Genomic DNA, 27,358 nt, shown 5'->3' with positions numbered 1-27,358 from the left:
GATGAACCGTACACTACAGCCAAATTGCCCTTGCCGTAAAAAATAACATGTCATCATCAGGTGATGGCGATCACATGACGCTATCTCATCGTGTTGAGTAACTCTTTGATGGCTTAATTTTCCACAAGTTGGGAATGAATAATATCAGAGGATGCAGATGTGAGTGACAGCATATCAAATGCGAATAACTTTTTTAGATGATGTGAAATGTCATTTATTCTGCAATCTGTATGGAATGGAAGAATATATCAGTTTTATATATTTGGAAACCTTTCATGTCATGTCCTCTTGGTGCATTCTAATAATATTTCAGTAACACAAATATAAGCATTGACTCCACACACCATTTATTTCCCATTTTATTGTGATAAGTGTTCTGGGCTGATCCATAGGCACCTGGTAATTTACAAGAGGCATAATGAGCCTTGAGGCAGATTACAAACTGATACTCTGTACCTTGAGCATGATAATATGAATTGGTTTACCAAGGTCAATCATACAATCAGCAATAACAATTGATTAAAACTATGCAAAATATAAAACTGTAACATCTCTTACATATTGTATTTGGCATAATGAAAAAATCACCTTATGATGGCTACATCACAAAAATTACATATGTTAATGTATGGCTTACATGAGCTTCGTACTGGCAGTCTAAAGTCTAAAAAATACTGTCCTTTCTCTATAAAACAGCAGCATTGCTCACTTTGAGCATCTATTCTCAAAAAAAGAAGAAATCTTTATTTTTTTGACATTTCAATTTGGACGGAAGTTGAATTTACAAGCTTTGTTGTCTGTGGAGCTGTGGAGTTGCAACTGTGTGTGGGGCAGGTGTTAATGTGACATTTTTACTAGAGCTTATTTCTGAACGTAGAGCTGAATCTGTGAACTACATCTGAGACAGTATAAAAATAGTACCACTTTATTAACAACATAATTCTCTGATATGAAATATTGTAAGTGTCAAAAATTGAGGAGACAGTCAACAGGTAAAACAATAAGATATGAAATTCTATCCCATCCAACACTGTGTCTTTTGTGAAATACTATTTACACAAACAACTGTACAACAGTGGCTGCACCAAAGAATGATTTAGCATAGCCTAATTAAATGACTACATTCTCATGTTTCCTTCAGTACAAATACTGTATCAATACAACAGTGGGGTGGGTTTGTGCATTTTCTGTCTTTGCACCATACTGTGTCACAAAGTGCCTTTTGAGACAGTGATACAGAGACCAGTCCTAGTCTCAGTGATGCCAGACCAGGCTGGGAGGAGCTTCAGCAGAGTCCTCTAGTAATCTAGAGCTCCTCCTCATGTCCTTCATTATCCCAGTATCTCTTGCTCTTCAACTTTTCCCAGAGACAGGTCACATTTTCATTGACGGATGCTATAAAACTGGCACTTTCACTGTAGAGAGAAAAAGAAAAAAAAAATCATGTAAGATACATTTTTACACCTGTGTGTCTTTCTTACAGGCGGATATAGAGCTACAGTAATAGTAATAATAGTTACATCATCATATATAGGAGTGTGCAGGCCTATCAAAATGATGCAAGTAAACATGTCGTGCCCTGCGAATGATACAGGAACCCCTTGGGCCAATCAGTAACAAGGCACGTTATCCCTCCAAGTTTCATCAAAATCGGACCGTAGGTGTCTGATTACATTTGAGTTGAAAATTTTGACTTTTAATTATAGCGCCCCTATCAGGCCAATTTTTTAAACGCTGGACCACAGTGTGAAGATGCATCACCCTTCCAAGTTGTGTCAAAATCAAACCAGTGGTGTCTGAGCTATAACCTCAGATATTACTTTTTCACAGATGGACGGACACAGCCCGATCCATAAACTCCAACCCCTCACCACACACACACACACACACACACACTGCTCTGTCCTCAGTAGTTACTGACAGTCAGAGGTCCGTTCGCAGATGAAGCCGATGCGGTCAGTGCAGAAGAAGTCATTCCAGTTGGCTTCGTGGATAAGGCCGGCGCAGTCCTCGCCCTCTTCGTGGCCGTGGGCCCAGTTATCAGGCTGGCCGGGCTTCCACTTCCTGAGACAACAATGTATATACAAGTTCAGGCAACACACAATACAATTACATGTATAGGAGCTCATTAATTTGATAAGGGACAACTGAACTGAAAGAAGCAAGGAATGAAGTTCACTAGATTGACATGATTGATTCATTTGCTGATTAACGATTTATGACTGGACAGCCAATTAATTTGTAGACTAACTGGTTAACTCACGTGAAAATGGGTATGGTTCCATCAACCCACTTCCAGACATTTTCCTCCTCCCTGTCATTCAGGCCCAGCCAGAAGTAACCCTTTCCTGCAACCTGCTTCTTCACCCATTGCTTAGGAGGAACAAATATTTAACAAGCGAATCAGTTTACAAGAAATCCACCGACTATTCTCAATCATTTACAATGATCTGTTTTATGTTTTAGACAATATAAGTGAGATAGTGAGTAAAGAAAGTCAGTAAAGGCATTAATGTCACTACCCTAGTCTAATTTGATCTACCTGTTCCTCATTGTTGTTGATAATGAGCATAGAAGATGTCATGCTAGTACAAAACTCATTGGTCTCATTGAAATTGAGTCTCTGAGAACCGGAGGAGAAGTAGTAGCAGCTGTCTGCAAAGCCTCTCCACCCAGGTGGGCAGCCTGAAATACATAATGAACAGGGTGTTACAACATGCAAGTAAAATCAAAGAAACATTCCCCTTGTTAACCCGATAACACATGTAGAATTGTGATCACACATATCCAAAGTAGTAAAGATGCAGTGAATATGAGTGTCAATATTCTACCCATACTTTATTATTTTACTCACCAGGCACTGGCGTGGTGGCAACAGGGGGCTGGACCTGCCGAGACACAGAAGCCTGTGGTTCTTGTGGTGGTTTGGGGGGCTGAGGTGGTTTGGGACGTTGGGGGGTCTGGGGGGGCTGGGGGGGCTGAGGGAGCTGAGGGGGCTGAGGGGGCTGGGGGAGCTGGGGGGATTGAGGAGGTTGAGGGAGTTGGGGGGTTTGAGGAGGTGGTGCAGGGAGCCCTGGCAGCCCTGGTGGACCGGGGGGGCCGATGGGTCCAACAGGCCCGCGAGGCCCGTCCAGCCCTGGAGCCCCTGCTTGCCCTCTGGGCCCCTGTGGCCCTTGTGCTCCCTGCGGCCCTGGCTGTCCATCCCTGCCAATGAGCCCCGGGGCCCCAGGCTCGCCCTTCTCACCAGAGGGTCCAGGTCGACCTCCGGATCCTCTGGATCCTTTAGGCCCAGGACCGCCCCGAGCCCCAGCTGCACCCTTAAGACCCGGCACCCCTGGGGGTCCACCAGCACCCTTCTCTCCTTTAATTCCTGGCACTCCAGGCACCCCTTTGTCCCCTCTGTCACCCTTCAGCCCTTGCTGGCCCACTGGTCCCTGGGGTCCCTTGTCACCTCTGGGGCCCCTCGGACCTGGAGGACCTGAAACATGATAACAGCAGGTGAGTGTTCAGAGCAACCTCTGATGAGTATTAAAACACTCAGACGTATCAGAGATGTTAAGACTCCTATTCCTATTGTGTGCCAGAATGTCCTGTGAGACTGTCTCCACACTGATGTCACCAAGACAAATTCCTGAGCATTTATTGATATTAATGATTCTACTTCTGAAACAGTAAATAAATGTATGATGTGAAGCATTCGCCCTGCTCCAGGATCCAGCCCATGCACCTCTCCTGTTCTTACCCTGCAGGATGGTGAAGTTGGTGATGAGCTGTGAATGCTTGCTGTCCACCACCTTCATCTCCTCCATGACCACAGACAGGTTGCTGACCTCTCTGTCCAACCTGGCTGCCAGCTCATCCTGCTGGGCGCGCAGCTCATTGCTATCCGCCTTGGCCTCCGTCACACTCCCATTCAGCCCCAGTAGCAGGTCTGAATGGCGCATCACTGTCTCAGCGCAGGTCCTCAGGCCGTTCAGGTCGGAGCTGATGGCGCCCAGAAGCTGCGTGGCAAAGCTCACATTTCCAGTCACACGGTCCATGTCGCTCTCATGTCTGTCTAACCGTGCTTCCATCTCGTCAAACTTGACCGAGGTGGCGTTATCGTGGTCTCGCTGGTGGTCCATCAGCTCGCGCAGGCTCTGGTCATGTCCTTCAGTGAGGGCTGAGCTGTTCTGGATCTGGCTGGCCAGCGAGCTGAGCTGAGCCCCCATGTCCTCCAGGGCGTCCCCATTGGACCGGGCCAGGACTGAGTTGTTGGCCGCCAGCACCTGGAGGTTCTGGACCTTCTCCTTCAGCCAGTCTGTGTCGGCCCGGCTCTGTCTGGCCGTCTGCTGCAGACCCTGGTAGTCATTCTTCAGCTTCTGCACTGCCTGTCCTGTGTCCTCCACACTCTTCTGGATGGTGCTGAGCAGATAACGCTGCTGGGCCTGGGTGATGTTCAGGGCATTGATGCTGACCTGGGCCTGGCCCTGCACCCTCACCTGGCCCTGGAGCTCTGACTGCAGCCGTGCAGTGTTAGTCTGGAGGTCATCGATCATACCGCTGTAGGAGGCCAGGGTCCGGTTGACCCCGCTCAGTGAAGCGGCGTTGCCGTCCATAACACTCTGCAGTGAGACGTGGCCGTTTTGCATGTCCTCTCCTGTTACCTTAAGTTCGTCCAGCATGGCCCGGTTGTTAGTTGCCCTCAGGGCGATGTCATTCAGTTGGCTCTGTAATGTCTGGAGGTCTGACTTGAAAGTGTGGATTTCACTGGTAGCATTTTCTGACTTTTCTCCTGCCTGATCATCTGAAAAGACGACACAAAAAAAGTCATAGTCAAAGAGAACCTCCCAAATGTATTCAATTTTTAGTTCACTGGCTATCATGAATAAAAGACATCTAATCTCTTGTGAATGGGACTCACCTAGTTTCTTCAAGTCTGTCTCCACAGCAATGATCTTGCCTCCGTAGTTCTGCATGCCCACCGTGACATTGTCCATTCTCTGGACCACTGAGAAAAAAACAGGGAAAGAGGAGGTGTCATTAATCATTAATGTGGCCCACTACTGGTTTTATTAAATGGTAAGTACAAACATTTCCAGAGAAAAAAAGACTCAAATGACATGGATAGTATTACAAAGCTGATGTATCACTGTTTGGTAACAGGAATTCTTGCACAACCATTACAGACACCAAGACACTAACACAGGAAATGCATTTCCTCTGGAATGTGGCCTTTTATTGACTGAGTTTCAATGGGGGTCTATGGGGGTCTGTGCTGTTCGTTCTGTTAGCTGTTGCTCTATCTGTCTGTCTGCCTGCCTGTCTGTCTCTCTGTGTGCATGTCTGTCTGTCTGTCTTTCTGTCTGTCTAGATTGATAGATTTCAGTAGAATGCAAAAGTGAGTTGGAAAGATAAAATTTCATGTACTAGCTGTCATTTATTACTATCCATTCTGTAACAACCCATACATTTAGATAATTTTCTTGAATGTTCCGTAGTTTCATAACCAGAAAGTTTTATCTTCTCGAGCTGAGAAGATGTAACTCAGCTGTCGAGAATGTATTCAGTGAAGCTGGTTTTGAACACTAGAGGGTGCTAGTGCTTCCTTACCTCTCCAGTGATTACATGAAAAGTCTGGAGAGAGTGACTTTGAGTCATGAGTTTCCTAAGTTTACTGTAACTGGGCAGCTGTTTATCTGTTATTCGATATGAATCTCCACTTTCAGCAGGATTCCGCTGAGTACATTCATAAATTCCACTTCATGACTACAAGCAATCACAAATACATGATGAGTACCACATTAGAGCACTAAAACTCTGGTTTCACCAAAATTCCTCTTTTCTCTCTCTCTCCCCACATCTGCAGAGAGCGTCCCTCTCCTCTGCTTGATGTGTTTTTCTATCTGTATGGGGGTGTCTAGAAGTGGAGAAAAAAACCTGACTGGAAAACATCCTAGGCCTTCCTTGTTATCATTCCAGACGTGGCAAACACCAAACGATAACATGCTCTCGGGACAAACAAAAACACAAAGGTCCATTTCAAAGGGCTGTTGGTCAACTATGGGGAGCAGGAGTATCTCTCTCTCTCTCTCTCTCTCTGGACAGTCCAATGTACTCTCTCTCTCCCTCTCACAAACTCATTTTCTTTGTCTTTCTGGGGACAGAGTAATATTTGTTACATCTACTCTCTGGGCATTGTGGCCTTGACCCATGCACTCCTTATTAGCGTGTGCCTGTAATGTTGCTGTATTGTTTCTGTACTGCTGCACTCTCTGAAAGTTGCCCTGGATAGGAGTGTCAGCAAAATGTCTAAAATGTAATGTGAAATTTAAGTGCCTTTCATCCTCCGTCTCTCACAATATTTCAGTTCCTTATTCTCCCTCTGCCTCTCTTTCCATCTCCCTCACCGTCCACCCACCTCCTCTCTGTATTGGAAAATAGGGCATTATGAGTTGTATAAGGCTGCTATTTTGAGTAGGGCTTATTGGCTGCATACTATGACCCCAGTTATGAGCCACCTAAGGCAGTTACCCAACCTGAGGCCTGGCAGATTAATGCTGGTCAATGCTGCAGGACCAGGAGAAGCTGTGCAGAATGCCCACACACATGCATAGGCCAGCTACACCTTTATTTGACCTGAATTCATCCTGAACAATGACGTATAAGTCCAGTGAGCTCTGCTTCAACGTAATTGGACAGTATGTAAGATTAAGCACAAAGTGGGTTTGTTAATCACTATGAAACTGAAGCTTACCACCCTTAAGAGGGAGGCACAACAGGTAGCACAAACAAGGCCACATTTAACAACCTGGATGATTTGGAGTAGAGTGGCAAGATTGAGAAACATCTTGATTAGCACAGAAAGTTGTGTTTCAATTTGAGGGCGGTCTATGCTGTATATAGGTTGTAGAACAGAAAGACAAGACGCAGAGCCCAGCCTCCATCAGTTTCTTGCAAAATCAAACCATTTTGGACACTTGCGGCCATTTGTGAGTCAACCTGTGGTTCATGAGACAACAAATTGCTACCAAGCCATAAAATCTCCTCTGGGTTGTTAAGCCAGGGTGGTCGCTGCATGGTCATCTGGTAGACATTAGACCCAAACCATCAAAATCACATGGGCTCCATGCTAATACAGAGCATCATGTGCCTGACTGTACCCAATGTTACATCTGACAAGGCATGTTGCAGATTTAGATGACGTTGTAGACCAATTTTTTAAATATATTTTATTCATCTTCCAAGGGGTAAATTTTCTTTCTGCCTGCTGGTTGGGTGCAGGTAGGAGTTAAGTATTGTCGTTCATGGATACTTTGACAGGTATGAATTTCTATGCTTTTCCTTTGTGGCCGCAAAACTGCATGGAGTTTGGCTGTCCTCATTGTAGTGTAATTTATTATGATCTGTTTAGAGATGTTTAAGCTGGGACGATACACAAAATGCATTCCACGATGATGGCCATTGAGTTAATATTTGGAATCATTTCCTCTGTCTGTGTAACATTGCTGCCTTATTTCAAACAGCTTGTGTTAAGACTGATCAGAAAGTGTTGCAACAAGGACAACGTTACAACATAAGAAATGTGTTTCCTATCTCAGGCTATGGTTAATCTCTGAAAAATATCAACTCAACAGAGAGTAAACAATGATTTCTGTCAAGGGAGTCTCTGTTCAAGTGGTAAATCTTAGAGAGGCTGGAACTCTCCTGACTTGGTTGGATTTAGTTTTCCATTCTGTTGCCAGTAAAACGACCATTCGACTAACATCAAACCTCAGGGAGAGAGGGAGAGAGAGAGAGAGAGAGAGAGAGAGAGAGAGAGGGAGAGAGCGAGAGAGTGTGTGCGTGTGCTGGGGGGGTTATATCAGTCAAAATTGCTTAAGGCAATAATTCACATTGGTGGAACATTCTTTTTTTATTATATTTTTTACTTTTTAGCACACATACCTCAATACGAATATTTAAGCCCTATCATCAGCAGGGGGGATCCTTCTTCTGACTTGTGTATACATTGTAAGAACATTTGCCGTGAACATTTGCTTCTGGGTTTAAGGAAAGGCTGAGCTAGTGGAGGAAAGAGGGGAGAGTTTTTTGAGTTTTTGAGACATTCCCAAAAAAAAAAAAAAAAAAGTGTATAGACAGCCAGATAAAAACCTTATGGCCAGTGGTGGCTATAGAGTCCCCAGGGCAGTTGATATCATTGGTTGACTGTTCATGAACTTGTGCAAAGTGATGTGTGCTAAAACATGAAAATGTGAAATATTGCTTTAAGCCCTAAGTATAGCGGTTTATTATTTTTGACCAGCAGTATTCTTAAAGTTGGCAGGCTGGTTATATGGTTTTGGCTGCACCTTGAAGCAAAAGGAACAAGCGTACATAACAAGTCATACAAGGAACAGCTACAAGAGCAGGTGGAGGCTAAAGTAATGGTGGCAGACTCAGGGTTACAGCAGGCACCATCCTCCATGTTAAGGTGCTGGACTCAATATCCACTGGATCTATATATATATATATATATATATATCCTCCTGTGACATTCCTTAAGGTCTCAGGCTTTAGGTGAGAATAAGGAAAAGGAATCTGTGGTGGGGTCATTTTCAAGAACTCCTGAACTCATCTCTCAAGCATGTGAATAGACTCAAACGAAAGGTATACATGTGTTTTTCCTGTTTTACCAATACTTGATCTGATTAATGAGTTTCAAAGAAATTAAAGAATCAAGATTTTACTGATTTCAAAGCATTTACCACAAACCCACAAAGTTTATCAGGGTATCTGTTGGTTTCATAATCCAAATGTAAAACTTTTTAATGAAACCTGGAATTTAATTTAAGATCAGTTAAAAAACAAAATAAAGAAGCAAAGCTGGCAAAACCTGCCTATTACTGATTGAACACAGTTAATGAAAGTTGTGAAACTATAAACAACAGGAAATTAATTGTTAAGGGAGATGAGTTGCACAGTGCCAGTGTTTGGAACACATTATATAAGCTCAAGGTTTCCATTTGAAACCTCATGAAAAACATATGATGCACTTGTACTGTATATGACACTTGTATTTCTGACTTCAGTCTTGACTTACCTTTGTATCCAAGGACAGCCACTGCTATGGTGAGCAGGGCACACAGCACATAGAGCAGTGCAATAGCAGCCCTCAATGCCCAGTCATTTTTACACTTGGTGCACTCTGTTCCCTCCTGGATTCCTGCAACACACAGCAGCATTTGTGTCAAAAATCAGTGTATGGAGGTAAGAACAGTGGTCCAGGTCATGTTACTTCGTTCTAATGTAAGAACGCAATATTGAGAAGCAGTAATAACTCAAATATTGTGTAACTGGAACAGAGAGTTTATAAAAAGAAGCCAAAGGTTTCCATTCAAAAATGTAATTTTTCTTTTCATCATTGAGTTTAGTACTGCATGTCTAAAGGAGGACAAGCTGTGCCTCTCTTTATCCAAGTGTCAATTGAAAACATTTGCCCTCATGAATAAGCAAGAAGACTCACTATGAAACAGAGTGGCTTACTGCACATGTGTTAGCCATACGGCAGAGGAACCAAAACAAAACAAAATGGCACCATTCTCTTTCTGTGTCATTCCTCACTGCCATCCAACCTCAAACTACCTCAGTGCAGTGAAATTATTGGTCATTCACATGTCACACGTTCACTGGTGCGGGACTAGTGTCTTGAAATCCGCCAACACTGTGTGAAGCAGCGCTAAACATTATGGATTCTAATATGGCCAGGAAGTTTGCTTGACTTCATGGAAACTGACCCAGTGGCCTCTGGCAAGCCGAGTGCGAGGGCAGCTGCTAGACTCACAACAGGCAATAAAGCACTTTTTGTAGCTGGACTACTCTTTTAATCAGATTTGCCTGGGGAGAGAGAATTTATGGAAACCTGTAATCCTATACCAGACAGGAAGCTGATGAAAGCAATGGTTTTAGTCTGAGCAATAACATAACGCTTTAGAAAAATATGAATACACTTCATAATAAATAACAAATGGGCCTTGAATTGTAGGCAATCCTAAACAAGACGCATATGAACTTCTGAGACACCACATGGTTCAAAGGTCATTGAAACGTCTTGTACTCACCACAGTCACACAATCATAGTAAAGGTGGGGACAAAGTGGGGAATCAGCATTTCTTTTCCATGTGAAACACACCAAGTATTTTAACACAAAGTTGTAAAATTGAGCAACTTGGCTGTTTACCCAAGCCAAGTCAAGGTCTTCAACATGGTAAAATTAACTGTGGTAGTGAGATCAACAATTTGAACAAGAAATTCCTGTTTTTAGTTGATATTCAGATGGGACTCCTGAGACTCCTGCTTCAAATTTTGAGCTAAATCATCTTCATCCTATGTAGCGAAAACAAAGTGTTTTTGTTGATCACTATGTCTTTATGCAACCAGTAGTTCAAACAAATACAACAAATATAAAGGTGACTACGTTGGACCATGCAACCCATCTTCTCTGTTGATAGACTTTTAGCAAAGAATGTCATTGTGCAACATAATCTTCCAAGGCACCAGGCTATGGGCATGCCCTATGGCATTCTGGGTATTGCTTCCACCAGGAGATGCTCCAGACATTCCACAGCTGGACTCACATCCTCATTTGACTTCCTCCTCCTGACAGTATCAGAGGCCTGGCTCTATCTGCTGACCGTCCCTTTAACCAGCTAGTCTGTGGCCGGTCATGTGGGACTGGATCTGCAGCAGTAGGAGGCTCCTCGCCTCTCGGTCAGGGGCGGGCCGGACCACCAGAGGGGTGGAGGGGGGTTTGGCCTCTCGGCCTTGGACCCACACATCTGTGAAAACATCATGGCTGACCGCCTCAAAGGGGCCCAGCCGTGGACCCAGACATGGATCTGCAGGCCACTGTTGTCCTTATGTGTACTGAGAGCCTCATGTTGGGAGCCAGTGTGGAGAGCTGCAGGCCCCCCACTGGGCCAGACCACATGCTGCTTAAAGCACACCATCACACCGTGTAAACAAGCAGCCGACAGTCTGAAGGCTCTGGGTCAAGAGCAAGGCGGACGTGGTATTACTGTGTGTATCAGAGTGTGGAGGAAAACTCAGGATGAGAGAGTGGCAGTTTGACAGGTTCATTCAATCTGCAGGTTGGGAGCCAAGGAACTCAAATCTGGATGATTACAGAGTTTTATAGTGTTGAATATTCATGATTATGTTAATACAGATAGAATATAATAAAGTTATTGGTCAAAAAGTATAAAATGATAGTTATAGTCACTTTAAGGAGATGCGTAATAAGAGGTGACCACCTTCTTCTAGAAGACAAGTTATTATTTTGTCAAGGCCACTTGGTGAATGTTATCTATGAGATTTGGGCATTTGCACATTCTAAGCTCAGAGTTCTGTGTGAAACACACAAGATGTTACTTTTAGAGTTTAATCTTGTAATGGTGAAGCAGATTCAGTATTCTTGAGTTTTAGGCACTTAAGGTGTAAATATGGGTCAAAGGTTGCATATTAAGTGAGGATATAGTAATGTTGCCTAGTATAGGTGCCTTTGCATTCCTTCCTCAACAAGAGTAAGGACTGTACTTTTTTACTTACTGTACTTTTCTAAAACACATGTAGTGGCAGCATCACATGTGTGGGTAAATGGGTCCAAATATGTGTTTGTTGTTCCTGCAGGGTCACTGAAGCACAACTACTTCCTCATAGTCAATGGCTTTCACTATTCCAGATGTTTCAATGTACGACATCAAATATATTGAACATGCACAGCTTACTAGCATTAACCTACAAGAACAGACTATCTTAGGCACAGACTATTAAAGCTCACCACAGACTGTGTGATTCTGATTGTGTTTGGAACCCAAGTACAGATCTTGATGTGTCCTGCATCCGCCTTCTCAGCTTCTTTTCCAGCTGGACGTGTTTGTTGTTTACGTCCTTATTGGTGCGTCAGCAAGTTGTCGTTGCCTGCTGTGTTCTTACTAGTTACAGAGAATAACAGAGTCGTAACCACATCTTAACATTAGCCACGCTGCACGGTTACGCCACAAAATTTATTACACTGCCAGAAGTTTGTTGGAGCCTAAAATTCAATACAGGTGCACTTTATTAGCTGTCCCCCATCCTATCACAGGGAACGACTGCTCGTCATCCTTCATGTCCAAAGAATTTGCCCACGATGTGAAAATTTTGCCTGAGACGGTAAAATTGTAACCAAAGACGGCCAAAATTGTGTGGGGAGCCTGCAGCACACAGGTCTGACTGAGACATTTTCAGTGGTTGCTCTGTATAAACTCTGTTAAAACGTTCCTAAACAACGATAAGACTGTCTCTGTTTAGCACATGCTGTATTGCTCATCTTCCCCCAGAAATAACACTACTGCTGAACCAACAGGGATGTTCCTTTTGGACTACACTACTATCCCACTGTCCCACGCTGAAGTCTCGTGTCGACACGTCTCTCTGATGGCCTTTGCTACAACACTTCTGATCACACTTCTGTCACCAACGCCCAAGAAGGATAGAAAGCAAACGCTTCCAAAGTTGCTACAATATTCTCTCGCAGATACTTTGATGACTTGTTTTAGCGTACTTACTGTCAGTGCCGGAATGTTAAGTAAATTTAGTATACATTTAATATCTCTACCATCCCGATGCTGTAGACCCAGCCCATCTGGTACTCTAAGCAGGCTACAATTGTGAATTATAAACTTCTATCTGGGTAGAGTGCAATTCTGAGATATTGAGCATCAAAGATTTGACTGTCAAAACTGTTATGTACTTTCAATCTTTTTAAATATTTAACCCCAAAAGTCCTAAAAAAAAAAAAAAAAGTAAAAGAAAAATGACACCACACAATCACAAAGTAACAATCAAACATAATGTGAATAACTCAATTTTGATAAAAAATAAAATGAGATAGAACCTTATAATTCCTAGCTCCCAAAATTGTATTTTTATGAATTTTTTTCAAATAGACCAACTGAAGCCTGACTGACATCTCCCCTGATGTACCTCGTTAGTCAATAAGTGTCATGTGTCATATTCATAAAACCCACTGTGGCCTCTTGCTGTCTGTGCGTAAAATACCACAGTACATAAACATGCTGACACATACATATCACAAGCTAACTGAAAACACACTGCTGAACCAACTGGCACGGCGCGGAGCGTGGAGGGACTGAGCTACAGGACTCAGAAGCTGGAACGCAGCCAGGACGTCCCAATCAACAAGTTGGAATCTGGCCAGACAATCCCCAAGAGGTAAATAAATACCAGAAAAGCCTAGAAGGAGCGGAGGTATGGTGGAGGAGGCTGTATTTTTTACATATTATTGCTGTCAGGTGAAAACCTCGTACCTCCAGTTCTGGCAATTTCTCTGTTTTTTTGAATTGATGGTTTATATAGTAATTTATGGGTTGAGCTTAGAGCCCAAGAAACCCAAAACTAACTATATACTTTTGAAAGTGCATGAGCAATAATCTCAAAATAAAACCGCTTTTCCCAATTCTTGAGAAGCATGACTTTTTGGATAAACAGGGTTTTCATCTGCCAGCAGCAATATGTATTATGTGAAGCTCTCAGACTGCTTGGGCCAGATGCACATGAGTAGATGTGCTAAAGTAATCATCGTTATGGAACATTGATGCAGCGCCCACAGAACTTAAAGGCAGCTGACTGTGTGCTTCAAACACAGCAGTGCGCATGTTATAGGAGTTCAGCTTTATCACTGTTAATCAGTTAATCAGCACCAATAAGTATAGAGTGGAGAGAGAGAGAGAGAGAGAGAGAGAGAGAAAGAATGAGAGAGAGAGATGGGGGCAGTCCACTTTGGTGTCTGCGAAACAGCTGTATTTCATTTGGACTCAGTGAGTCAGTCAAAAAAAATAAAAAGAAATCCTAACACTTATTCCCTTATTCCATGTACCTGCCATAGGACTCGCCTGCATGGCCTGTCTCAGCCCTGGTTGGCAGTGGAAATTTCCATGGCAACACAAAGAAAGCCTGTACAGACTAGAGCCTTTTTGTGTGAAGAACCTTTGTGTGGAGTGTGAACACTGTATACAGTACGGCGGTAAGGCTGCCACAGGAACTCTTTCTCCTCACTGCCTTCCATTTTGCGTCATATCAAGGCTGCATATGGTCACAAGCCAGTAAGCCACAGTCACACATGGACAGGCCATGCCTTGCTACTCCACTTGGATGAACTCTGAGGGATTGCAATGTTGGCGAACGTTGCATTTTGTCCCACATCTCCAGAGTAAACACACATTTTCCTTTTTTTTCCCTGATCAGTTTTATTATTACAGACATCTTTCTACAAAGGGACATGCTGTCAAAAATACAACGTGGCAGTACATGGTTTTCTAATTGGCTTAGTCTACAGTTACATGGCTTTGTAATTACCATAATCAGCCTTGTGTTTGAACGATTTGGTTTGCTAATTGTTTCAACAGACAAAAATACACACAACAGTAAACAGACAAATGTGTGTACAACAGGTGCCAAGGTGGGCAATTGAGTGTGAAATAAAATTTCTGACACAAAATAGTTTCCATAACAGTAACTTTTTTTTTTATTTCATTCCTGAGGCAAATTAAATGTAGTTAATTTACTTCACTACAGCAAAAGCCATATAAATGAAGGATTTCAATCAAACTGGTCTTGTATAACCAACCACCCATACAAAAATATATCCTCTCAGTGTAAAATACTCATTTTAGTACTTTTGGCTTGTTAGAGCTACACTAGGCAACTTTGCACATTGGTGGCTTCAAATGGCAGCAAGAGATGACTGTTAACTGAAAAATTTGAACTTCAATACCCAGAAATCCAGTAACCTGATGTCAGTAAACGGCAGACAGCACACTCAGCGTGCACACTCAGTTTGTGATCAATTTATACCTAAGGACACCTAATGATGGCAAAAGGTCTAACAGCTTTCTATGGACAGAGCGTTCACTCGCTGCTGTTTAGGAGACAGTTTGTATTTCCCGGTTAAGTTTCGATTCGTCACTTCCAGTGGACAGAGAACTGTCGGTACCCAGCACCAGAATTTCATTAAGTAGCCCTATTTAAGTTCAAATAGGGCGAATTTGCAGGATCTAAATTAGAGGCGATGCAATACTCTTCTCTATTGCCTAAATCACCAAGTAGGGCTTGTGATTTAGGCTTCTAAGACGGGTATTTTCACATAAAAGAACTTGAGCAATGGTGCTTTTGACTTCATGCTCCAGACAGTCTGACCGTTGAACCCATCATTGAGCAAACAGGCTGCCCTGGGGTCACCAAAGTGTACTCCTCTAGCCCTTATAAGCACCCCAGTATTAACAGTCGCCTACTGGAATGTTAACAAGTAAACACTCTCCAACAGGGGAAGTTACTACTGAGACAAATTACCAAGACATTAGGGTCCTCGAATCGCTGAGCCAGCCTAGCATGCCTGGGCAGCATTTTTTTTCACTCGCTGCTAACAGGTTTACGACACTTTAAATTGGGCCTGGTCCTCCGGAGCATCTGGACCTTGTTACAGTGGAGCCAAATCAAAGGACGCATGCAAACATTTGATACATCTTCCCTTCGTGCCAGGCATCTTAGGAACGAGCAGCTAAAATGTTGGATAGCGTTTAGTATTTTGGTGCAATGGATGCTTTTATAAAACAACTTCCCGGTAGGACTCGCTTCCTTTTCTTGATATGCAAAGAGATCAGTGGCTTGTGGTCAGAGATCTGTATGTTAAGCTTGTTTAGAGAAAAATAATCTACGGATGTCTGTGTGTCTGAACAGGATGACCCCCCCCCCCCCCCCCCCCCAACATACACACACACACACTCACATACACACACACACACGCACATCGCCCAGAGCTGACAGAGTAGTGTCCTTTGAAGGCTTTGGCCACAGACCATAAGATAAACACCATACTGGGACATATGGACGAGTCTGTTGAGCTCGCTATCATCTCTTAAATCTAGAATATATTTGAAATAATGTATTCTAGCCCTATATATTAATGGACTAGGGCTTTGTAATATTGGCTAAAAATAAAATCATGTTGTTTTGTGGGTTAGGGTTAGGGTTGAACTGAGACAATGTGGCCACAACTTTTTATACATAATTTTGTTTTTCAGCAGTATCTGTACCAATAGTTTAGAATTTCATGCTCACATTGTCCTTGAGCCATTCATGTACAACTGCAAAGCAACTGTGTGTGTGTGTCTTGCTGGCCTCCACCTGCTCCTCATGCCATCCAAAGACATCCACAGACAAAGTTTTCTCTGCAGAGTTCACATATTGGCAAGGCCCTCTAGGACACTGGTGAGGTTATGGACACGTGCAAGCTTCATGGAAGCCGTGTAGTAAAAGGAGAGAAATACTTGGAAACTTCAACAGCAATCTGGTCCTGACAGTGGTGTATCCATTGACAGAAACGTGCAAAGGGAAAAATAATATTATCCTTTAGTGGAACAGATCTGGGTTTTGAGAGAAAGCTTTATGGTGCACTTCTTATTAGCTGAGCTTGCTGCTGTTTCTTCAAAGCGCTAAAAGGCACAAACAGAGCCTAATTGGTAGAGAAAACAGTTAGATGGCCTATTAAAACAGAGATTCAGATCCAATGAAGCGGTGAACGTGGAGTTGATTAGATCTGGTTTTGTCATCCCATCTGTGCTTGGTTAGAGGAAGACAGACTATGACAAATAGGTCATTTATCTTAATCTCAAGAGACTAACTTTAAAGCACGCAAGTGTGCCTCATAAACAATGCTGGGCCACTGTAACAGGGATGCTTTGTGAGGTAGGATTGGATATCAAAAAAGTCTTTGTGTTCCAGTCAGCAGTTTCCACAAAAGACTGAAATCCAGGCTCACTGTGTGTGTCCCTCAGTCTGACTGTGGGTTGTGAGATTTGGAGTTGAAGAGTTGGAGTCACATCTGCTGCCACAAGTTTTAGGGGAAAAAACGCTAATATTGACTGTGTTATGGAATACAACATCTGATGTAGCTCCAACAGGAGTTGGCGAGCAGAGGAAGTCTTGGCTGGAATTCTTTTATATAATTGAGAATTAATATTCCCAGGGCAAGCTGTAAAAATTGGACTCAAATTGCACCTGCATCTACATTACTAAAGAGGAATGTTCTTAAAACACACGCACGCACACATGCATAGAACTTATCACAAGTTAATTTATGATAAGCTATTTCAACATCTCATTCACACTTCACTCACAATTTATGTTTATGTACAAGTTTATGTACGTACATCTCTGGTTATAACTACTTCTGGAAGAATGGGCCCGAGCCAACCATGGCTTGGAGAAACATTCAGTCCAGTCTTGTCCTGGCAAGGGACTAATCAACATAACTATGCCATGGTTCCACTTAAAATGGTCTAGGATTAATACAAGTCCAGCCTGAGAATCCATTATTAGGCAAATGAATGCACACCTCGGTCCAACATTGTTGTAAGAGCTGAAGTGTCTTTCTCTCAAGGGGCTGAGGAGGAGAATGGTGAGTCAGAGTTTGAAAACAGTTACGCATTGAATTCCAAGTGGCTCTTACTCTTACAGAGTATCTACTAATGTAGAATATGTGCAGCGCTTTGCATTGCCAGCTTTTCATACAGCATGTGCACCTGGAACAGTATATCTCCAATCACAATGCAGGACATTTTCAATAAGAAAAAGCTTCCCTTTAAGACAGAGATTTCTCGATTACCATCATTCACATGCATGCGTTTAGAACAACAACATGGAGGCCATAAACTAGTTTTATTGGCCCTGGTGGAGAACGAGAGAGACCCCCTGGCTCCTGATGCTCATGTTCCAGTGCTGGCATGTTAGAATGAGGTCATTTCTAGTAAAGCAAGACCATGTGAACTTCAGAGAGAAAGAGAAGGGGAGAGAGAGAGAGAGAGAGAGAGAGAGAGAGAGAGAGAGAGAGAGAGAGAGAGAGAGAGAGAGAGAGAGAGAGAGAGACGGTCTGGTCATTGGTCCATGTCAGGCATACTGCATGGACAGTGCATTGTTTTGTCTAACTTATGACTTGTGGGAATGTACATTGTGTACAATATGTCTGCTTTATGCTTGTACATGAGAGGGATCCAATGTGTTTTATTCTTGATCTTGAAAAAGAACATATAAATGTCAAACAACAAAATGCCACCAGATAAGAAGTTACACACAGGAAGGGCTCACACTCACAACCCCAATCACAACCTGTGGAACTTGGCATATTCCAGCTCTCCTCTCCAATGTGAATTAGTGGACTTATATTGTGTTCCAAAGGGGCAATGATTGATACAGCCTGCCAACACAAGACAACATGGCTGTTTTAAAGTAGTCCCACCGGACAAGTATTGACGGATTCAATGATAGAACACACATTAGGAATAAAACTGTTTCCGTCATTGGTTTAGGTCATTTACAGGGTCTAGTAAAGTGCACTACAGGGCCTAGTAAAGCCAGAACCTCGGAATTAAGACTTCAGGATGTTTTATTTTAGGATGTTTTTATTTTGAAGCCTCTATGCAGCAATGTGCAGGAATGTGCTATTTATTAATATTAAGCATAAACCATGTTTACAATTCCACAGTCGATTGTAACTTCAATGGTGATGTTGCTGTTCCTGGGGAAAAGTCAATTCTGGGGAAAGGCCATTTTAGAATTTATGATGGCTTCCCACAGTGTATCAAATGTACAAATGTAATAAGATCAAACAAAAGGCCCAACTCTTCCTAATACCAACCTCACCACAACAACATGAACACAAATAAGCTGAGACAAGTTTTATCATGTGGTTTAAGAATATTTCGTTACACCCGCATGCAAGTCCAAAACCGCCGCTCGGGCGCAGAGTTGTGTGCAAAATAGTAGAGTAAGTCCACAGACCATCTGTGCTGTTGGGTTTTGTGTGGTCAGGCTGCCGGGTGGCCCACCGTCGAGCCACTTAGATACTGAATCAGCAACCATCAACGCCCAGCCTGGTGATCAGCTTGAGTCCGGCCAGACTGAGCAGCGTTGTACTCCATCCCATCACCGCATGCCACTTTCAAGCTTCATCACCCAGCAGAGCCAATAAAACCACACAATGTGGACCCAGCCGGCCTACCAGCCAAATCTGCCTTCACTGGTGGTAGTGGAGAAAGATGCTGGGATCTAACTGCTTGGTCAGGCCGTTGCGGTTGTTCCATGGTCCATGTCTATAATGAGGAGGTGGGTTATGTAATATTTCACTGAATCAAACTTTTCCTTCTACAGTTGCCATATTCAAATTGTGAAATATATTTGCTGAAACTATGTAGTTAATCCTACAAACAAAAAAGTTGCTGTAGGTATGCTCAGGCAGACAGACTGAGCACTGACATTTTCCCTCGCAGCAGATGTGCAGATGTGAAAACACAAACAAATGTCTGACTTGAAACGTACATTTGAAACACTTGAGGGCTGAGTCAATGGAAAAATCTATGTGGCTGACTTCTTCGCACAACATATGCGGCCATTTTTGAATATCTCCCCAAATAAAAGTGGGGAAACATAAGCGAGAATAACACTGAGGGGTGTACTGGTTCGGGGCCAATGTAATCACAGCCAGAGCAACAAACGCACCGTGCCTCTGTCACAGCCAGGTCTGAAACTGGGATAGTGAGAAGTACTGTGACTCACAAGAGAACAAAGAAAAATACACAGCTTTCTGCCTTTTTTCAAAGAGAGGAAGCAGCGAGGTTGATGTTGGCCATCTCCGGAGCCAGAATACTTTCATTAAATGTAAGACTGAGGCTGAGGCTGAGGCTGAGACGCAAGCAGCACTTCTTCACCCTGCCTGTCTTTTACCGAGACAGTTGAAAGAAAATGGAGTCAGGCACTTCCATCGCTAGCGTGTGTGTTATTCTTGTGGGCGAGCCAAAACCTGCTGTGAAAGGAAGGGTTACCAAACATCCATCATGCGAGAGGAGACATCCTATCAGATGACAGTTTGTTGCAGAGGTGTCGTTATCATTGGCCAACGTGTCTCTTGGGGACACGTAGCGGAGCGAGCGGTGTAGAGAAGTATGGCGAGGTGGTTAGGCCGATCTCGGTCAAAACAATTATGACTATATATAACCACTGACTGACAGCGGCTCCACTGCAACTCCAGAACTGTCATGTTTCATAAGTCGAACCCATTTGCAGTGACATGTTGAGTTAATAGGAGCCCTTTCTCTAATGCCTGCAACGATTTTCCCACTTATTCATCTGATAACTGCCTGGCTGCCAGCCAGACAAGGTGGACTTTAACAGCAGCTGGAACACATCTCGATATCCAAGCTTGATAACAGCAGGAAAAATCCACATGCTGTACTTAGGTTCGAGAACTAGGGATGTAACTAAATTTTGGGAAATTAAAGTTCACGAAAATTTGACGATATGCATCGTGGACTTGAAAAATATTTTGTGATTTCAGCTGCTGTCTAATATCTAAGAGATCAGGATTAGTCTTTTCTTTTTTGGATCGTTTGGACACCAAGTTTTAGCTTGGGTCATCGCACCAGCTGAACTCGCTGCTGTGTAGACGCAGTAGGCGACAACCGACAAGATGCACTCAGGCGAGACTGAAATTGAGGACGCTCTGTCAAGTTTTAAGTCTGCTGTCTGGGTTTCCAATTAAGGAAGAACACAGCAACAAGACAACTGACACAACAGTTTTATTTCCCTCAGAAATAAAAAAATGGGTTTTTTTTCAGTCACAATTGTCTTCAGATTCATTCAGTATCATGAACCGAACCGTTAGCTGCATGTTGATAACCTATAGCGCTGACTTGCACGCAGCCTTCACTGACAGTCCCCTATGTGCTAACATGTCTCTGCCATGTGGTGAGATGTGCTGCCAAGGGCCTTATTCTTATCACCATCTGCACTTCAGCCGTTATCAGCAGCATTAAGTCAAGGGTTAAACAAAGGAGCGCAGGGGCCCATTCAGCCGACCTGCGGTTGACCTGAGCCAGTCCCCCCACTAATGCTCTCAGCAGAAACCCTCATGGCATGCCCCCCCCCCCCCCCCCCCCCTCCCTCAGACACAGTGATTTGTGCGCTGTCTGGGATGCATTCCCGCCTGCCTGTCATTGGTCAAGCTAGGATTGACCCACCTTTCTTCTGACCAGTCACAGACCATTCCACCGCAACAGGCAAACTGTGCAGGTCTGGGAAAAGATCAACAACAAATCCACTCCTGTGGATTTGGCAGTATTCTGTGTTGGACAAAGTGTTGTTTAACTGTCTTCGTCTATCCTTTTGTTACCCTGTTGTTCTTTTTTTCTTTCCAATTCTTTTTCTGTCCCATTTGTATTGCTTTCAAGTTTTCTCCCACTCTTCTCCTCCCACTCACTCCAGTCTTTATTGAAAACACGAGTGAGTAATCTTTCATTAGGACGACAGAGCACAAACTGCATGCATGCACACCCTGGGGGGGGGGGGGTGGGGGTGGGGGTGGGGGTGTTGTAATAAGCAGGCATTTCTGAAAACATTCTTTTCTGGTAATAAAGTCCCCGTAAATTAAAACCACTTGCTGTTTTGCCCCCAAAAGTAAGTCGGGCAAGGAATGCAACTCCTCAGCTGAAAATAAAACTGTTGACAAACGTTTCCTCCTCCAATTAAAAAAAAGAAAAGCAGATTAAAAATAAGCACTGAGAAATGCTCTTAAGCAATGAGTTAATAAGGTGAACACCCACTTACTATTTAAAACAGCGGTGGGGGTCCTCAGCACTTTTTTCCCCTCCTCTCATTCATAAACATTCATGATCAAATAAACCTCAATCTATTTTTGGGCTCAGTTCAAAACAAACATGGAGAAATGAGTCGTATTGTATAACTTCCCTCATGGTTTCTTTTACCGTCTCTCCCCGTCCGTACAAGACGTCATCAGAGCTGGTTGTATAAGCACTTAAAGGCTTTTCAGATCGTAGCAGAGAAGTGAGAGAGAGAGAGAACAGTTTGGTACAAGATGGTACAGCATGTCCTCGAGCCCCCCGTTAAAACACATTCAGCCTTCCTGTCTGAACCGAGAGAAAGCGGTTGCAAAAAAATAAATAAATCTTTTTTTTTTTTTTAATCCTTGACATCTCCATTTGAGGTTGTATTTTGAGGGGCCACTTTCCCCTTTTCGGGTGCCCCTCCCACCTCCTCTCCTTGACGTATTGCTGACACAGCACAGCCCAGGCAAGGACCCCCAAGCCCCATGATAACCACTCTCTCTCTCTCCCTCTCTCTCTCTCTCTCTCTCTCTCTCTCTCTCCCTCTCTCTCTCTCTCTCTCTCTCTCTCTCTCTCTCTCTCTCTCTCTCTCTCTCTCTCTCTCTCTGGACTCCACAGAGTATATAGGCTTGCACTGAATAAACTTCCAGTATGGATACAGGAAGCGGCTCAGCAACTTCTCAGGTTTGGACATAATCTCAGAGGGATAATAGACCTCTCGTGGCAAGCAGATGTCGAACTCAGTCAAAGAAGCCATTTCTCTCCCCTCTCTCTCTCCCTCCTCACAGAAGGAATATTAAAAGCCAGGCAAGGTGCCGCTTTGCCAATCGGTTAATTCTGCTCATTTGTATGCGAGTATGTGTGAGAACTGAACCACCATGGCTCGATGTTGGCTGTGACTGGAGAATGCTGGCTTCTCCCTGAAAAACTCCCACTGAGGTGTCCTTGAGCAAAGCTCCCAGGTGTGAATATGTGTAACTGTATGAGTGTGAAGTAGGTTATAGCTGAAAGATTACATGATCAGTAAATCTTCCCTGAATAAATTAGGTTTTTACAAAAGTATGTCTAATGTCAGGGGTTCACACATTTTGTAATGCTCGTAAAGAGCTTTGGTTTTGGCGAAATGGGAACTCTCCTGTTCTTGTAAAGGGAGTTGAATCAACAAACACACATCCACACACACACACACACACACACACACACACATACATATGCATACACACACACACACACACGCCATAAATGTCTATATTATACAAGCCCATCCTCTCACCTCATAGTGGGTCAATGGGGTGTTAGGCAAGCGGTCAGAGGTGTGCACATGTGTAAACTGATCGCGATGACACACAATGTGAACTACTACTGCACTCACACTCACTGACATATGACTGCTGAGCGCCGGGATGACACACACACTCAGAAACACCTCTTAAACCTGAGGGACCGCTGTGACCACTTCAACCCAGAGTCTGGTAACATGATCCCTGCTCTGGGACGGAGGCAGCAGACCTCAGGCGGGAGACACTAAAACACATCACATTGAAGTTATTGTTCTGCACAGCTATGCTATCAAAAAGAAAATGAAAGAAAAAACTTGAGGGGAACCATATTGAAAGTGAACTTTTGGTTTCAGTTATTTGTGTAGGTTTGCACAGTGCCGGGTGGAATAAAACAACAGTGGGATAGTGATACGGCTGCAAAGTCCGTCCACTGGTCAGGAACACCCAGGATGCTGCGGTTTCCCTTTCCACTGCACTCTGCTGGTGTTTTAACACAGAGAAATAAAAAATGAGAGCAAGAGCCAATCTAAATAATCGCACAGGTTGGTTTCTGGGAAGCAAGGAGTGGCCAACGTGAAAACTCAAGGACGCTTGTAAGTGGGTTAGGGTCAGGGAAAATATTTAAAGAAAATATTCTGTACGAGTTAAGTCGGATATACTGAGATCATGTTGCATCACTAGATATTATTAATATACCAAATGTTCCCCAGTGAAGGTGGTCCTTCAAATTCATTGCCAGAACTCACATGATAAAGTATTTTTTATGATAAGTGGTATAACAACATCCAAATTATTACTGTACTTACTGTAACTATTATTGTACTTACTGACAAAGGAAAATGGATTCCTGTCTACACAAAGAGAGTGACTGAGTACTCACCAAACCTCTTATAGCCAAAGGACTGCACCTCCTCCTCATCAGCAAAGTCGTCTGGAGGGAGAAGAACACAGAAATGAAGTGTAATCTCAAGACAAAATGAGATGAAAATGTGCCACATAATATACTTAAATAGCGTAAAATAGGTAAAAAATCAGTCAGGTAGTGCATGACTAGATATTATTACTTTATAAAACAAAGGTTCTGTGATGTGATGATTCAAATTCTATATCTCTCATTTCTGGAACCCACAAACTTACAAATTTGATCTATTTTTCATAGCTTAATTGGCCAAACTGGTAAATACTGAAGTTCTCCAACCACATTCTTGGTACTAATTCAGATCTACTTTTATCTCTATATTCCAACCCACTGGAGCCATTCATTGTGTTACCATGTGCTGTGCCCAGTATATTAACAAACAACAAGTAAACCCAGTGTCTCCCTCAGAGTAGCTCAGCTCTTTTCCAGTAAACGCTCCCCCCTCTCTCTCTCTCTCTCTCTCTCCCTCCCTCTGTGGGGTTACTGCCATCTCCCATGGCCTTACAGGCCCTGAGTGCCGTCTCCTTTCAAGTGGCTGCCATGCCCGTGGGAAAGTACAGCGGTGACTTCAAGGAGGCTTTCTGTGTCATCATCCTTGGCCAGTGAAAATAAAGAAAGACCACATGTCCCAAAGATCTCCAGACCAAATCTCTTGCTCCACCATGCCAAAAGCGGTGAAGGGAGCAGAGGTGCGGAGAGACGGGAAGCGAGGACCCCAACAGCTACTGACGTCAAGAGGGGAGAACAGGAGGCCACCTTTTTTTTAAAAAAAACAGGAGAACCAAGACAGTCGATGGCTGATGGGACGGCGTCTTTTCAGTGTGGTGTTACGTACTCTGGCTGTCTCCTCACGCGCCAAATATATTGTCTGGGAACTCTGGGGAATGCTTTATCGGTCCTGGCACCTGAAACCTAAGCAATCACAGTGACTCCTCAGCAGACAACATCTCACCACAGAGAGCAGAGTGAGTTAAGAGGTGACAAGAATAATCTAAGCAGTTGTAAAAACTGAAACCAAAGTGCTTATTCATGGAACATGCCTTTCCCAAGACCTTCTTTCCTGTTTTTGTTTCCGAGCAACAAGTCTGTGTCCCATTACAACAATAATGTCACCGTAACTATGCTGGGCTTTTTGACAGCTATTCTGGGAAACAAATTTCACCACATTTTACCCAGGGGACCGAAGACTAACTGGATTCGAAAATAGATACAGAGATCGAACTCTAGTCATATCTGGATTGTGGGATGAATATTGCAGCTATGGTCCAAGAGTGACCACATTAATGACATTGCAATACGCATTTGGCACAGCTAGACTGTTGAAATGTTTTAGTAGAATTGCTCAACAACACAAGAATAGACCAGTGGATTACTAGAATATGTCAAACGTTTTGTGACGATTACCACTGACTCTATTACAATATGCTTTCCTGCACCCTGGACCAGTTCCGAATCTTTTTAGTGTTTGTCCTCTGCTGATGTGACAACACTGCACAGCTCCAATGAGAGTGAACAGGAAAAGACGAAAAAGGTAACGGTGAGAGTCTGCAGAAGGGGTTTCAAGGCATGTGAGCAAATATTCAGCTTTGGAAATGTTCACACTGCAACAAAATATTGCTGTTTGGGGCTGTAGAGGCTGCAACAAACATTCTTATTAATCCATACAAACAGCCTTCAATTGTCTCTCATTGTCAATAGAGTAGCTCCAGGATGTGGCCTGCATCTCCATCACATCACAGGTTAAAGTGTGGATTGTCAGCTTTCTCTTAAGGGAAGAGAGTTGTTCATATTCATGTTCACAAACTCTGACTGAGCTGCCCATCTGAATTCTTAAAATGAATGTTATTCTCCTGTAAAGTCAATTTTTCAGAGAAAATGAGTATTCTAATATGGACCACAAGGTGGCATGAGCCTTGCAGTGTTTATGCACTTACAGTACAGTCCATTGTAATAAAAGGACCAGCTTGCTGACCTATCAAGCAAGGCCTTTGTATTTGGGTTTCAGTGGCGTGTGTGATAGGCCTATTCATTTAGCAACATCCTTGAAAAAATACTGCAGTCAGAAAACATCAGTTCACCACATGGGAATCACATTTGGGCCATAAAAAGCTTGATTTAAAATTACCTAGCTGTCTTGGCCACTGACCACCACAACCCAAGCACCTTTAGGGCCATTGTATTTCATTCAGTGGTTTGAAAGGTGACATTTCAGTGGATTCTTTGTTCACACACAGACTAAAAGTCAGAGTGAGAGCAAGACATGCACAGTAAAGTACACAGTAAAGCTTTTCATGTACTGTAATTGCATAAGTCTGACTCATTATTTCCTCCAGTACTTTGATTTTTTTTTTTTTTTTAGTTTTTTTTTTTTTTTTTTTAAGCCAGTACAAACTTCAGATTCACCAGGAACACGTTTATGTCCAACAGCGCACACATATTGAGACTAACTAAAAACAAATCAGCTTGAACGCACAAATGACTTTATATTCTATTATTCATGCAATAAGTGACTTAAAACTTGTTTCCCTGCTCGCCAACTCGCAGTCTGGGTTATAATCATGTGTGTTTTGGTTCTATTGTGAAAAGTAGTGTAGGTTAGTGTTTGATGTGCAGAAGCGGCCAGATGCAAAACAATCCCAAACCAGAGTCCCTTAATTGAAACCAGATGTCACACGCAAAGTTGTAGCCTACGCATTCCTCACGTCTAGGACTGGAAGAAACAGTGCAGAAAACTGGCGCATAAGCAAGAGCGATAGGAATTTATTAGCAGGCTATCGATCATGTGCCATCAACGATACGCCGGTGTGCAGTTCAGCTGTTTTTCCAGATGTCTTGTTAATTATGTCTCTTAATTGGCCTACCTTTCATTGTGTTTTACAGGACTCTACCGTTGCGAAGCTGTCGTTTGAAGTCACATCCACAGCATCGCAATGGCATTTGCTCAAAATATCCCTTGAGCGCCACTGCACCTTTGATCACCGAGTATCCCAGTATCCACTGTCCTTGGATAATAAAAGGGAAAAAAATGTCAAAGCTCCATCCGTAACTGTTAACGCTGGGGAGAACCTCCTTGTCAGCGCAGGTAACTACAGAGCTGCACTTCAGATGCTGCGGGGGGAGGAGGAATAAACTTTGTTGGAAGTATGGAACTCTAAGTTGGAACCTTGCTGTTGGAATTGCAGGGGGGAAAAAAGTATTCTCCTATTTCTGAGGCAGTCTCGAAAAGTGCTGAGGTGAGGATGTGTCTCCGTCCAGCACAGCACAGCACAGCGCGCTGGTACCCGCAGCAGTAACTGGAGAAACTCACAGAGGTGGAGAAGTGAAGTGGTCCAAACGTGAGAGGAAGTGGTGCGCCCGTAGGGCTGCTGGGGGAAACCACGTGCTCCTCACATCTGTCTGCGCGCACCGTCTGCACCCCGAGTTGCTCTGTGTGTGTGTGTGTGTGTGTGTGTGTGTGTGTGTGTGT

The 27,358-nt window shown here is 43.4% G+C and overlaps 1 protein-coding gene across 1 annotated transcript; it reads right to left on the bottom strand.

The window, feature by feature from the left end:
* Positions 1-346: 346 nt before the first annotated feature.
* colec12 (collectin sub-family member 12) lies at positions 347-27,147 on the bottom strand. Its single transcript, XM_078287691.1, has 10 exons — positions 26,754-27,147; positions 23,854-23,904; positions 9,062-9,184; positions 4,904-4,990; positions 3,743-4,786; positions 2,855-3,478; positions 2,543-2,685; positions 2,264-2,373; positions 1,922-2,064; positions 347-1,415 (listed from the first exon to the last, which is right to left on the bottom strand). The coding sequence occupies exons 1-10, from the start codon at positions 26,758-26,760 to the stop codon at positions 1,396-1,398; spliced, it is 2,352 nt and encodes a 783-aa protein (XP_078143817.1). The 5' UTR covers positions 26,761-27,147; the 3' UTR covers positions 347-1,395.
* Between the last annotated feature and the right edge of the window lie 211 nt (positions 27,148-27,358).

Source organism: Centroberyx gerrardi, chromosome 13 (genome assembly GCF_048128805.1).
Source record: "Centroberyx gerrardi isolate f3 chromosome 13, fCenGer3.hap1.cur.20231027, whole genome shotgun sequence".
NCBI classification, from domain to species: domain Eukaryota; kingdom Metazoa; phylum Chordata; class Actinopteri; order Beryciformes; family Berycidae; genus Centroberyx; species Centroberyx gerrardi.
The sequence above is the reverse complement of the archived record's forward strand: the minus strand, read 5'-3'. Positions and strand labels throughout refer to the sequence as shown.